The 13014-nt window shown below is 43.3% G+C and overlaps 1 protein-coding gene across 1 annotated transcript; it reads left to right on the forward strand.

Moving 5' to 3' along the window:
- The first annotated feature begins 3332 nt into the window (after nt 1-3332).
- LOC112266717 (hepatocyte cell adhesion molecule-like) lies at nt 3333-9669 on the forward strand. Its single transcript, XM_024444439.2, has 7 exons — nt 3333-3932; nt 5469-5816; nt 6345-6626; nt 7412-7505; nt 7963-8054; nt 8293-8372; nt 8483-9669. Exons 1-7 carry the CDS (start codon nt 3839-3841, stop codon nt 8816-8818), a joined length of 1326 nt encoding a protein of 441 aa, XP_024300207.1. The 5' UTR covers nt 3333-3838; the 3' UTR covers nt 8819-9669.
- The last annotated feature ends 3345 nt before the right edge of the window (nt 9670-13014 follow it).

Consider the following 13014-nt stretch of genomic DNA (forward strand, 5'->3'; position numbering starts at 1 on the left):
GCCCCTGGGCATTCGGTCGGTATTCGGCCATGATTGCAAGTTTAGATAACTAGCTAGATTAACTTAACAATCAAAAACATTTTAGCTGACATGGATAATTGAGTGACTCTTAGTGACTGGAAAAACTCTAGAAAAACTGCTGATGCAAAACCAAATTTCAAACTTACACCTTGTGTATTCTATTATTTTAGCTCTCAACAGTAAGTAAAATGTTTTATAAAGTAAACGGCCGGAGGCCCTAAGTGTCCGCTTATATCACTTATTCCTCCAATTACGGCCTACCCCAGCCAAACTCTAACGCAGACGACGCTGGGCCAATTGTATGCCGCACTACGGGACTCCCAATCGCGGCCGGCTGTGACACAGTCTGGAATCGGACCAAGGTCTGTAGTAAACGCTTCCAGCACTGAGATTGTAATGAATACTCAGGGAGAAAAAGGTGTAGATTCACACGCAGAGTGTGGCAGGTGTTTATTTTGCCTTCACAGAAGGCAGGAGCCATGGTCACAGGCAGGCAATGGTCACACACAGGTAGGCAAACATTCAGGTGAATCAAAACTAGGGCTGAAGGCTATAACTGGTTCTCACAAATGAGCTAGGGAAAGGCTTAGTAGAGTCAAAACTAACAATACCTCACAAAGGCACAAACATAATGAGCTGAACTAAATAAGGATCTGATGAAACCAGGTGAGTAACCAACACAGGTAAAATCAATGAACAAAAATGAAAGTCAGGACTGTGTTCAAGAACACAAAGAAACAGGGTTATGTGGCGCTGTGGTTAAGGGCGCTGTACTGCAGCACCAGCTGTGCCATCAGAGACTCTGGGTTCGCGCCCAGGCTCTGTCGTAACCGGCCGCGACCAGGAGGTCCGTGGGGCGACACACAATTGGCCTAGCGTCGTCTGGGTTAGGGAGGGCTTGGCCGGTAGGGATGTCCTTGTCTCATCGCGCACCAGCGACTCCTGTGGCGTGCTAACCAAGGTTGCCAGGTGCACGGTGTTTCCTCCGACACATTGGTGCGGCTGGCTTCCGGGTTGGATGCGCGCTGTGTTAAGAAGCAGTGCGGCTTGGGTTGTGTATCGGAGGACGCATGACTTTCAACCTTCGTCTCTCCTGAGCCCGTACGGGAGTTGTAGCGATGAGACAAGATAGTAGCTACTAAAACAATTGGATACCACGAAACTTGGGAGAAAAAGGGGTAAAAAAAAAAGAAACAGGATTATGTTCAAGAACACAACGAAACAGAACACAAGATTGATGAAGAAAATAAATACAGAACCTTAAAGAGATGCAGTGCCTTAGATCGCTGCGCCACTCGGGAGCCCCTACAACAATAATAGATGTAATTGTCCATTTTTGTAATCTGCAATGTCAAAGTATTATATATATATTTAAAAATATATATATATATATGAAAAAGAAAACACTAATACATCTTCATTAGATAAGTATTCAACCCCCTGAGACAATACATGTTAGAATCACCTTTGCCAGCGATTACAGCTGTGATTCTTTCTGGGTAAGTCTCTTAGAGCTATCGACCTGGATTGTACAACATTTTCCCTCTTATTATTTTCAAAATTCTTCAAGCTCTGTCAAATTGGTTGTTGCTCATTGCTGGACAACCATTTTCAGGTCTTGTAATAGATTTTCAAGCAGATTTCAGTCAAAACTATAACTCAGCCACTCAGGAACATTCACTGTCTTCTTGGTAAGCAACTCCAGTGGAGATTTGGCCTTGTGTATTAGGTTATTGCTGAAAGGGGAAATTAATCTCCCAGTGTCTGTCTGGTGGAAAACAGACTGAACCAGTTCTTCCTCAAGGATTTTGCCTGTGCTTAGCTCCATTCCATTTACTTTTTATCCTGAAAAACTCCCCCGTCCTTAACGATTACATGCATACCCATATTATGCAGCCAACGCCGTGCTCTAAAATGTGAAGAATGCTACTCGGTAATGTGTTGTATTGGATTTGCCCCAAACATAACATTTTGCATTCAGGGCAAAAAGTGAATTGCTTTGCCACACTCTTTGCAGTATTACTTTAGTGCCTTGTTGGAAACAGGATGCATGTTTTGGAATATTTTGATTCTGTACAAGCTTCCTTCTTTTCACTCTGTCAATTAGGTTAGTATAGTGGAGTAACTACAATGCTGTTGATCCAACCTCAGTTTTCTCCTATCACAGCCATTCAATTATGTAACTGTTTTAAAGTCACCATTGGCGTCATGGTGAAATCCCTGAGTGGTTTCCTTCCTCTCCGGCAACTGAGTTAGGAAGGAAGCCTGCATCTTTGTAGTGATTGGGTGTAATGATACACCATCCAAAGGGATATTGCATGTCTGCTTTTCATTCTCTTTTTGCCCATCTACCAATAGGTGCCCTTCTTTGTGAGATATTGTAAAACCTCCCTGGTCTTTGTTGTTCAATCTGTATTTGAAATTCACTGCTCGACTGAGGAACCTTACAGATAATTGTATGTGTGGTGTACAGAGATGATGCAGTCATTAAAATAATATGTTAAACACTATTATTGCAGACAGAGTGAGTCCATGCAACTTATTATGTGACTTGTTAATAAAACGTGTACTCCTTACCTTATTTAGGCTTGCCATAATAAAGTGGTTGAATACTTATTGACTCAAGACATTCCATCACTTGATTTTTTAATGATTTTAATTCCACTTTGACAATATGGGGTATTATGTGTAGGCCAGTGACAAAACATTTCAATTTAATCCATTTAAATTCAGGCTGTAACAACAAAATGTGGAAAAAGTCAAGGGGTGTGAATACTTTCAGAAGGCACTGTATAGTGTCAGAGAGAGAACTTACTTTTTACTTGTCTGAACGGCATTGTACATGCTGCATCAAGAAGCTGAATGGCAGGTATTGTTACAATGATAAGATGATCAGAAATATCAAAACATATTATAACAACATCTATCGTAATGTGTCCTTTATTGTTCATATCTCCAGTGTATTATTTCTGCAATGATCATTGATTTTCTGTTCTTATTGCACCACCTAGCGGCCACACTGGGAACACATTGCATGTTTTTTTTTTTGAGTACTTCCCATACTTCTCTTCCCTCTTACATATGCGGTGTATTAACTAAGAACCAAATGGAAGCAAACAGGCCGTAACAGGGAGGGACTAACCTAAATTTGTCCAAAAATAATAACTTGTTTTTAGTTGCAAAACAGTTCGTGTGGACTAATACATAATCCGTGTTGCTCTCATTTAGAGTGTGAGTCTGGAGGGGGGTTGGCAGGGGTTGGGGACAGTAGTTGGGGAGAGGGGTTAGTTGTTTTTTTAAGAGCAGTCATTCTGTTTCTATGATTTGGGTCCTTTTATAAAGCCTTTGGTTTATTGAACAATTCTGAGCAGCACTGTAGGAAGGACAATCAAGGTACTGTTACTGAATACCCTTGTTTTCTATTGCACTATATTTTGAAATCTATTGAAACCATATACATATGCTTGGAATATGTGAACTTGTCATTGGTAATAGCAAATTTGACAGCCATACAATTTGCAGTGCAGAAAAAAGCAACAATGAAATGTAGCTATGTTCTTCGGCCACCCACCATAATAAATAAAACAACGGTGCTTATTTATCTATGTCTATGTCTAAGAAAGCTGAGGATACACACACACACACACACACACACACACACTCAGTGCTTTTGTTCATGCTGGGATCCTGAGTGCTGTGGTTAAGAGCAGGCAGGCAACTGAGCCCAGTTTTGCAGTCTTGTGCATTCTCAAGGACGTGCCTGGAGTGGACAAATCATGCTCATTGGGTGGGAGAGGGACTCAGCGCTTTACCCAAGATGAAGGGGGAGAGGAGGAAGACTTCCTTGAAAGAAGAAACAGCTATTCCTTCACTATTTTCACTCTTCGGCCTACTCCTTTTTTTCCAGGCAGGTAAGTGTATTATTGTATTACGAGAAGAGGCTTTCAAACTTTTACGACTTGCTTTTTTGGGAAACACAATGTGGAAAAGAACTAGTGGCTGAGTCAGGAAATAAGTTTAAAGTAAGAGTAGTTTGAATGAATAGATATGTGACTATATTGGCAAATGTGTTTATCACATAGTAGTCAGGTAATAGTGTAGATATTTGAGATTTACATAGCTTTCTTATTTCAATTCACAGGTTGTTTCACATTTGTTTTGTTATACAGAATTTGGCTGTAACCATTATTCCATTGTGTACTTGATCAATTAATGAAATACTATGTTAAAGTAGGCTAAGTGCTATACAACATATTTCATTGGCCCAGGCAGTGAGAATTGTTTTGTTCTGGTGTACCCCCTGTGTAGATTAGCTCCAAGCCACAGGTCTATTGAGCCATACAGCTGTAGTAAAAGGAACCTGGGTGAGCTGTTATTGTAAGTATAGGTTAACAATTATTATATTACGAGAAGAGGCTTTGGGGGTCTTGGAGTTGGAGCCCAAGCAGCAGTGGAGGTGGTGGTGGTGTCTCTGCATTAGGAGCCTGGCTCAGCCTGCTTCTGCTGTGTGGCTGTCTGTTGTGTCATTGTGACCATCCACTATTAGCAGAATCACTGAACCCTTGTGTCTCCTGCTTCTACAATCACAAAGAGCATGTCTCTCCCAGTGGCTTTTTATACCACGGGAGGGAGGAAATCAGGCCAACAATCCTGGCCTTTGTCTGCCTCTCCCGGCAACCTCCTTCAGGCTGAAAATTGTTGCCACGGCGATCGAGCGATGCCATGCAGACACGCTACAGGGAGCAGAGCTGTGGCTGAGGAGGGTCGGTGCCAGACGCTCTCTCTCTCTCTCTATTGCCCCAGCATGACATGCAACAGCCCATCCATTAGGTACAGTGCCCATCAGTGGCTCTAGCCTATGGCTACATGTGGTCAAGGATGTGGTGACTTATAGGAAACTCCGCTGTGAGTATAATGGCATGACTGTGTGTGGTTTCCAGGGCAGAACTAGACTCTAAGGGATGATATGCGGGTTATGTTGTAAGCCATCCTCCTGTATGCTGAAGGGGGATCCATTAATGGTGCACAAATCAAAACAGATGAAATACGTTGGGCTTGTTTGGAGAGGTCCTTACCCATTATTGAATTTTCACTGAATGATTGATTGCGGTAATAATGAGGACGTTTGAGGGCGCTGTTTTCACTTGTAGATTTAACTGGATTTTGAGTAGTCTTGATTTGAAAAGTCTACTTCTGGACTCATTTAGGGATTGGAGTGGAAACTTTAGACACATATCTGACTTTATTTAATACTGTATATCTGTGAATGGCATATAAAGACAAAATACAAAACATCAGAAAGTTCCAGACTCGTTATTAGGACCTTATACTAGAGTAGATCACTCTGCTTAGAGTAATGAACCACTTACACATGATCACTATATCCTGCACTGTATAGTCTGCCACAGTGTTCACTGAACATCTTGTGTTGGACTGTGTCCATGCAGTCAGAGTGGCCGGCGTCAACATCACCAGTCAGGCTCATCTGGTCCGAGGCACGTTGGGTGGAGAGGCCCTCCTCTCCGTCAGCTACACCAGCACTAGCTCTGACCAACCGGTCATCAAGTGGCAGCTGAAGAGGGACAAGCAGCAGCCCATCACCGTAGTCCAGTCCATAGGCACCAGCATCATCGGGAACCTGCGGCCCGAGTACAGGGACCGCATCATGGTGTTTGAGAACGGCACCTTGCTCCTCCACAACCTGCAGCTGTCTGACGAGGGGGCCTATGAAGTGGAGATCTCCATCACAGACGATCCCTTCACTGCGGAGCGCAACATCAACCTCACCGTAGATGGTAGGAAAGTTTCCTCTGTAGCTCATTTGGTAGAGCATGGCGCTTGCAACGCCAGGATAGTGGGTTATAGATTCCCAGGATCACCCATACACACAGTATGTAAAAGATTTAGGCACGCGTGACTGTAAGTCACTTTGGATAAAAGTTTCTGCTAAATGGCATATTTAGTTTATTTCAATAATTGAGATTGTGTTTACACTACTGCTCAGGCTGACATATCAAATAAACAGTCCAACAACTGACCAACTATTGGCCTTAGTGAATTTACATCACACGATGCTATCCCAGACTGAGGTGCAAGGCTAAAAAGTGTGGCCATACTTTAAACAAAGTATATCTTATATCTTAGTATAGCTTATACCTTTATAAGTTATTTCGAAGGCCTACTTTTTAAAGAGTAGGTAGCTTGTTATTTCTTCACAAAAATGTACTGGTATAAGCAAATGCCATACTATATAAACAGTGGATTACTGGTTATGTCTCCTGTAGATCATCTATTTGACATGCTGTTGTGTATTGTCCCCACAGTCCCTGTGTCCAGACCCTTCGTCCAAATGATAGCCTCCTCGGTGCTGGAGTTGAGTGAACTCTTCACCTTACACTGTTCCCACGGCGATGGCACCAAGCCCACCTATGGCTGGCTGAAAGGGGGAAAGGTGCTGACCAATGACTCACGCTTGCTCCTGTCACATGACATGAAGTATCTCACCATCGCCCGGGTGCTGATGTCAGACGATGACTTCTACAGCTGTACAGTGGAGAACCCAATAAGCAGCATGAGGAGTGTACCCGTCAAACTCACCGTCTACAGTAAGTAGAACCACAGATGTAGTACTTGCTCCATAGCAAGCATATTTATATTGATTGCTTCAGCATGTACCTGTCAGAGAAAGGTTGAGATACAAGTTCATTCTGAAAGAAACTAAATTGACCGACCGACCGGACCGGACCAGACCAGTGAAAAGCAAGTTATTTATGATGTCCAGGAGCTGAGGTCTTGCCCCAGTGGAGCACACTAATCCTTACTTCATTATTGGCCTTACAGGGACAAGGGATGTGTACCAAATGGTACCCTATTCCATTTGTAGTGCACTACTTTTGACCATGATCCAAAGTAGTGCACTATATAGGGAATATGGTGCCATTTGGGACGTAATCGTAGTGTGACGAAATATCAGCTAGCCCAGTGAGGGTCCTATATTCTCTCCATACATACAGCCCTGTACAAAGCCTCAAAGCAGCCACTTTCACACACAGACTTGGCTGGCACAGCTAGTGCTGGAAATCCTTAGCTTGGTTCCAGATCTGTTTGTGCTGTCTAGTCCAGTACCAGGCTAAGAGAACCTAGCATTTTAACTCGTTCTGCAATGCTTCCATTTTATTTGATGTTATTTGGGCCTCCACTAACAGTTCTAAAGTGGAGTGCGTAAAGAGAGCCCTATAGTAGAGAAAGAGGAGAGTGTAGCTCATTTCCAGAGCCTAGAGGTGACATCTTTGTCTAGTCCGAGAGGACTCTTTGCTTGGACAGTGGTGAAGTGCTTGCGGTGTTTGAGAAAGGACTACTCTGTTGACCATAGGATTCCTTCCTTTGCTAGGACGGAGTTCCCTGTATATCATCCTCACCACCGGGGGCATTTTCCTCCTCATCACCCTGGTGACAGTGTGCGCCTGCTGGAAGCCCTCCAGAAAGTAAGAGCTCCACATTGTGCCTCCATCTCCCTATTTGCTTTGATATGTCTCGGGAACCAGAACTAAGCACTAGGCAAGGAGCAGGCGGCTAGAATCTTAATGCCCTGGCCCTGCTCTCTACTACTCTGCGTCCAATGTTACACTAAGGTTCTGACACTGCTAGTATCGTCTGGGATGGATTCTATCGCTCTTGTCTACAATGCAATGATAACGGTGTCTCACTAGCCTGGTGCCAGAGCTGTTTGTGCTGTATAGCCTACTCCTATAGTCATTGTCAATGGTGTGGCTATACAGCACAAACAGATCTGCGACCAGGCTAGATTTACACTGTATGGAGTAATTTTAAAAACAATTGGCATACATGTTCTTGAAGGAAACAGAAACTGAATGTAAATGGGCACTACACGAGTATACATGCGAAACGCTCATCTCCTATTTGTCTCTCGTTGGGGTTAAGGAAGAAGCGGCGGGCTGCCATGGCAGCCGCGTTGCAGAGATCTCCGGTATATGTAGAGCGGAGTGACGTCAGGAGTGACGTCAGTCATGAGGGTAAGGGGAGAGAGGGATGTGAGCTTTTGGCAGTCAGGTGCTTTTTGAATGTGTGGTTTTCTTTGTTCCCGACGCAAATTATTTAGTTAATTTATTCATTCTTCCTATTTCAGATATTTGAACAAAACCTTTTTAGATGGACAGATTTCATGGCAAAGTTATAGTCAGTACACATTATTTTGCAGAGTAGTCCTACACTCAGTTTGTGCAGTTGTTTCACAATTTTTTTCATTTGCAGTTGATGTGGTGCCAACAACAATAGCCCATGGAACACTTGGCCGCAGGAGCCCAATGGCTCTTTACGTTCTCAATGAAGATGTAAGTCACAGATTTTTCAATTTACAAAGACTTGATTATTTTAAAGAATGTTGCTAGTTTTCCCTTCGTCTTTTCTGCTTAAATCTATTCCTTCATTGTTGTTGTTCCAGGACAGTCTCAAAAGTGAGGACGAGTATTCAGCCAACTCCATCAGCCTCTCAGTCCTCGCCCCGCCCGGTTACCCCAGCCCCCTCCCACTGTCCTCCCACTCACCCGAGGCACCCACCCGGCCTGTCCGAAAATATCCCCATACCCCTGTTCCCTCGCCCCCTGCCACCCCACTCAGGCCCCCTGGCCAGCCACCTGTCATGCCCTCAACTCCACCGCCTGGTTCACCTCCACATGTCCAGAGCTCTGGGCATAAACTTCGCCCTCCTGTGGGCATCCCCTCCAATCGACAGACAGAGGAGCCCCCGGCCACCCCAGAGGCCGACGACCAGGATTAATGTCTGAATGACCACCCCCACTCACCTATCACTGCTTCACCTGTAGAATTCATCCACATCAATCCATGGACATGTGTGCATTATCTTGTCTGTTTAGTTGAGTTTTGGTGTAAAGATATTTGTTACACCAGGATCAACTGCTCTGATCATGGTTTTCCTATACCCCTGGATACTTTGTTCATTTTCCCCACCAAGGTTTAAAAACATGAAACATTGTTCATACTGCACAACGCCGCTGTGAGATTGTTTCAGGTGTGAATCAACTTGGACCAATGGCCTCCATGTAGCCTGACTCTAGATCACTTTGTGCTTCAGCCAACTCCTCTCTGCTGTGGTGACGATGATAGTCAGAACACATACAGATCTGGGACCAGGCTAACCCCCGTGGCTATTCTGATGAACTCATGTAACATCTCCACACACCTTTCTAGTACAGTATCAACCAATCATTTTGGGGGGGCAAGCAATGTATGGCAGTTGCCACATGGTAAGGAGCAAGGGGGATGTAAGTGGCCACAGTCAATTTACACTGGGATCTGGATATGTTATTACTTGAAAGTTAAGGTAATGATAATGCGTGGAGTGCAATTTGTTTGATTTGCTACATCCAGTAGAGATAATGGGGAAGGGGGTCGCAAAGAAACTGCCATCCTAAGCCTTGGACTCATTATGTACATATGTCAATAGTGTATGTAATGTTCTTAGAATTGTTTTGGGGACCTTTTATCTCCAAATACATTTTTTTCAAATAACATTTAATCCTAAAACTGTCTTTCTAGTCCATGTTTCAAAATGAAGTATGCCATTTTATAACCTCAAAAATCAAACAATAAATGCTATGTTGGAAAATACCATAAAATAGTTTTACTTTCACCCGTTCAACACCATAAAAACTGTTATTCATTTTCAATACTGGCTGCATGCCAGTCTGCAAGTCCTTCATGTGTCCAGTAGGTGATGCCCAAGGTCAGTTTTCTGTCTTTTTCCTAAGAAGTGCAACAGCGGAAGGTTTCATTTTATTAGGATCTCTTTCAGCCAACAAAGGGCTATTTTTCCAATTGTCCTTAAGAAATGTAAAAAAAATAACAAAATGTTGAAAAACTACAACATCTAAGAAAAAACACAATACACACAAACACAGTTACAAATCCCTAATACATTTTACAAGATACAACCCCCCCCCCACCCACCCACATACCTTCTATAGATGAGATAGCTTTGCTCTGTATGCTCTCTCAAATGCATTTAGCTGTAGTATATCTAAGCAGTAGGGAATTTCACACACAGAACACAGTGATTACCGTAGTAACCTATGTTGTTTTTGCCAACTATCCCATTCAAATTTGCTTTGATTTGATTTGATAGTCTGTAACACAGCCTTGGGCCAGAGTAAAAATTGTTCATGACCGGGATGACGAGGTCTGTGATTATACAGAGGGCCTACCCTACCGGTATATCTCTAATCATAGACCAGCACTCTCAGTTAGTCTAGCCAGGTATCTAAACTTGTGGTAGTCATGGCCGAATACCAACCGGGCATGCAGGGCGCCCCCATTAATTTAAATTATTCACTCTCCCTCAGATACTGTATCATTAACATGGCCTAAGTCATACCAAAATGTGTAGATTACCGGAAATTAGCTTTAAAACTGAAAAACGTTTTCTCCAAGCCATGGCAACATTTGTAGAATTGCAGAAAATTTGCTTTAAAACTGAAAAAATTTATCTCTGCCACATGGCAAAATTTGTATAATTGCATGAAATTTCTAATAAAATCGCAAAATGTTCCCGCTGCTCCATGGCAAAATGTGTAGAACTGCAGAAGATTTGCTTTAAAACTGCAAAAAGATCTCTCTAGCCCATGGCAAAATCAATAGAATTGCATGACATGTTTTTATAAAATTACATTTTCTCTCCGCCCCATGGCAAAATGGGTCAAATTGCAGGAAATGTACTTTTAAACATTTTTTTTTCTCACTTGGGGGGGGGGGGTTGCTGATTTACCTTCAGAACTTCACAGCGCACAATTGAACAGACATGCGGTCAATGGCTCCGTCAAGCCCAGGAACAGACCATTACAACGGTATAAGACATTTGGATGCTTCCACTACATATTTAGTTTGGACCACAAGGCAAATGCAGTACCATAGAGGTGTGTTTCAAGCTCAGAAATAACTTTGGTCTGCTACTTCCATAGAGGCTTCTCGTGTGAAGACCACAGCTTTTATATTGCTCTGTTGGTGGACAAACAGTAGGCCTGACCAGAGCCTTGTAGAAGGCTCTCGACCAGTTCACCTATAACAAAGGTGTCCAGTAGTCTCCCCAGCCCAAGGACCATTAAAGAAGCCCTCCATCTGATTATGCCCCCATTATGCTCTTTACGCTAGTCTCTGATTAGCGACAAAGATTCTGGGCAAATAACAATTCAGTGAAAAATTGTGACTTAAAAGTTAATAGTATTTATGTAATGTCTTTATGCAATGTGTCATTAACTTTAATTGTTAGGTGACTTCGTACCATTGTACATGTGTATTGTTGTTGTTGTTGCCATTGATGTTATTGTTGTTTGACAGATGTCCCTCCTCTTTATAGAAATGGCCCTAAGGCAGTAAGATACCCCTGATTTACCTACAGGACAGTATCTGTGCTTGATGTATCCAATAGCTACAGAGGAGGACAAATAGGAAGAATAGGTAAATAAGAGTCTTTCATCCTCCCAGACATGAGGACACAAAACATGAAGGATGTGGAGAAAGGAGAGAGAAAGGAGATAAAAGGAGCTTCTGAGCAGTGTTCAATATTTCTGAGCTGTGTTGGGGTCTGAGGGAGAGAGAGAGAGAGAGAGAGAGAGAGAGAGAGCGAGAGAGAGAGAGAGAGAGAGAGAGAGAAAGAGAGAGTAAGTGAGAGAGAGAGAGAGAGAGAAAGAGAGAGTAAGTGAGAGAGAGAGAGAAAGAGGGAGTAAGAGAGAGAGAGAGTGAGTGAGTGAGGATAAAGTGTGAGAGTAGGAGATAGAGGGAGAGAGGTGGGGGGAGCAAGAGAGAAAGAGAGGGATGAGGAGAAGGAGATAAAGGGAGAGAGAGCGGGAGCAAGAGAGAGAAAGAGAGAGAGAGAAAGAGAGAGAGAGAGGTTGGTTGGTGCCCATGTTCCATCCTTATTATCAGGTTAATGGCTTCCTCTCAGATCTCCAGCTGTACATCTTTTATCATGAAAATCGGATCGCACTTTGCACTTTGTCGCCTTTGTTGCGTTGATTCTGCCTCCCTGATTACCCGGAAAGGTGTGACGCTCCTTTCTCTCAAGTTACATAAGCGTTGAAAACGTATCTGGTTTTGATCCTCAGCCCAATTGTTCCTGTTCCATTTGTAAATATAATTTGGCTCCGGCCACACAACGCTTGAGGCTACTGAGCTGGGCTGGCACAATATAACATCGTCAGCAAATGCAGAAGAGTGGTTCTGTTTGATTGAGTTGGTTGTTCTGGAACATTGTCTTTGATCTATGGAGCCATCTCTCATCTCCCGTATTAGTCCGAGCTCTCGGTGTGCCTTTTCTGCCTCTCCCGCTCAGGTGATGTGTACTTCCCTATAATTATACCTTCGGGACAGGTTGGTCACAGCAGCTACGTCCGTGTGGCTCTATCTGGCCTGTGTTGTGTTGAGGAATCAGTCAGTCAGTGGCATATCCGTCCCTGTGAATCAAGGCAGAGGAGGCTGTTAGTCCTCCCTCTGGGCAATTAATTATAGCAGACCTGTATGGTTGGAATAGGCTTTCCCCTGCCTAGTGTGAGCGTACCACACACACACACACATATGGGAGTGCAAGCATGCACACGCATGCACACACACACACACTACTCTCAAACAGCGGGATAGATAGTGAGAGAGGGGGAGGACAGTGACAGCATGAGCATTGCCAAATAGAAGCCCATGTCTTTATGAAGACATTCTTGTGAGTCAGTTTTGTGGATCGTTGGCCCTAATGCTAACCTTAACCTTGATTGAACTCGGTTGGCTCTGTTGAATTTCGAAGGCTGTTTGATTCCCGAATGAGAATAGACGACTAGACCGCAATGTATATTTGATTTTGAAATGGTTGAATAGCCCATTGGTTTAGCCATAAGCATATTTCTTAATCCAGAGTGAATATTGATTGATATTGACTTTTATCACAATATATACTTACTGTAGGCCTACAAT

The sequence above is a fragment of the Oncorhynchus tshawytscha genome, linkage group LG14 (assembly GCF_018296145.1).
Source record: "Oncorhynchus tshawytscha isolate Ot180627B linkage group LG14, Otsh_v2.0, whole genome shotgun sequence".
Lineage (NCBI taxonomy): Eukaryota > Metazoa > Chordata > Actinopteri > Salmoniformes > Salmonidae > Oncorhynchus > Oncorhynchus tshawytscha.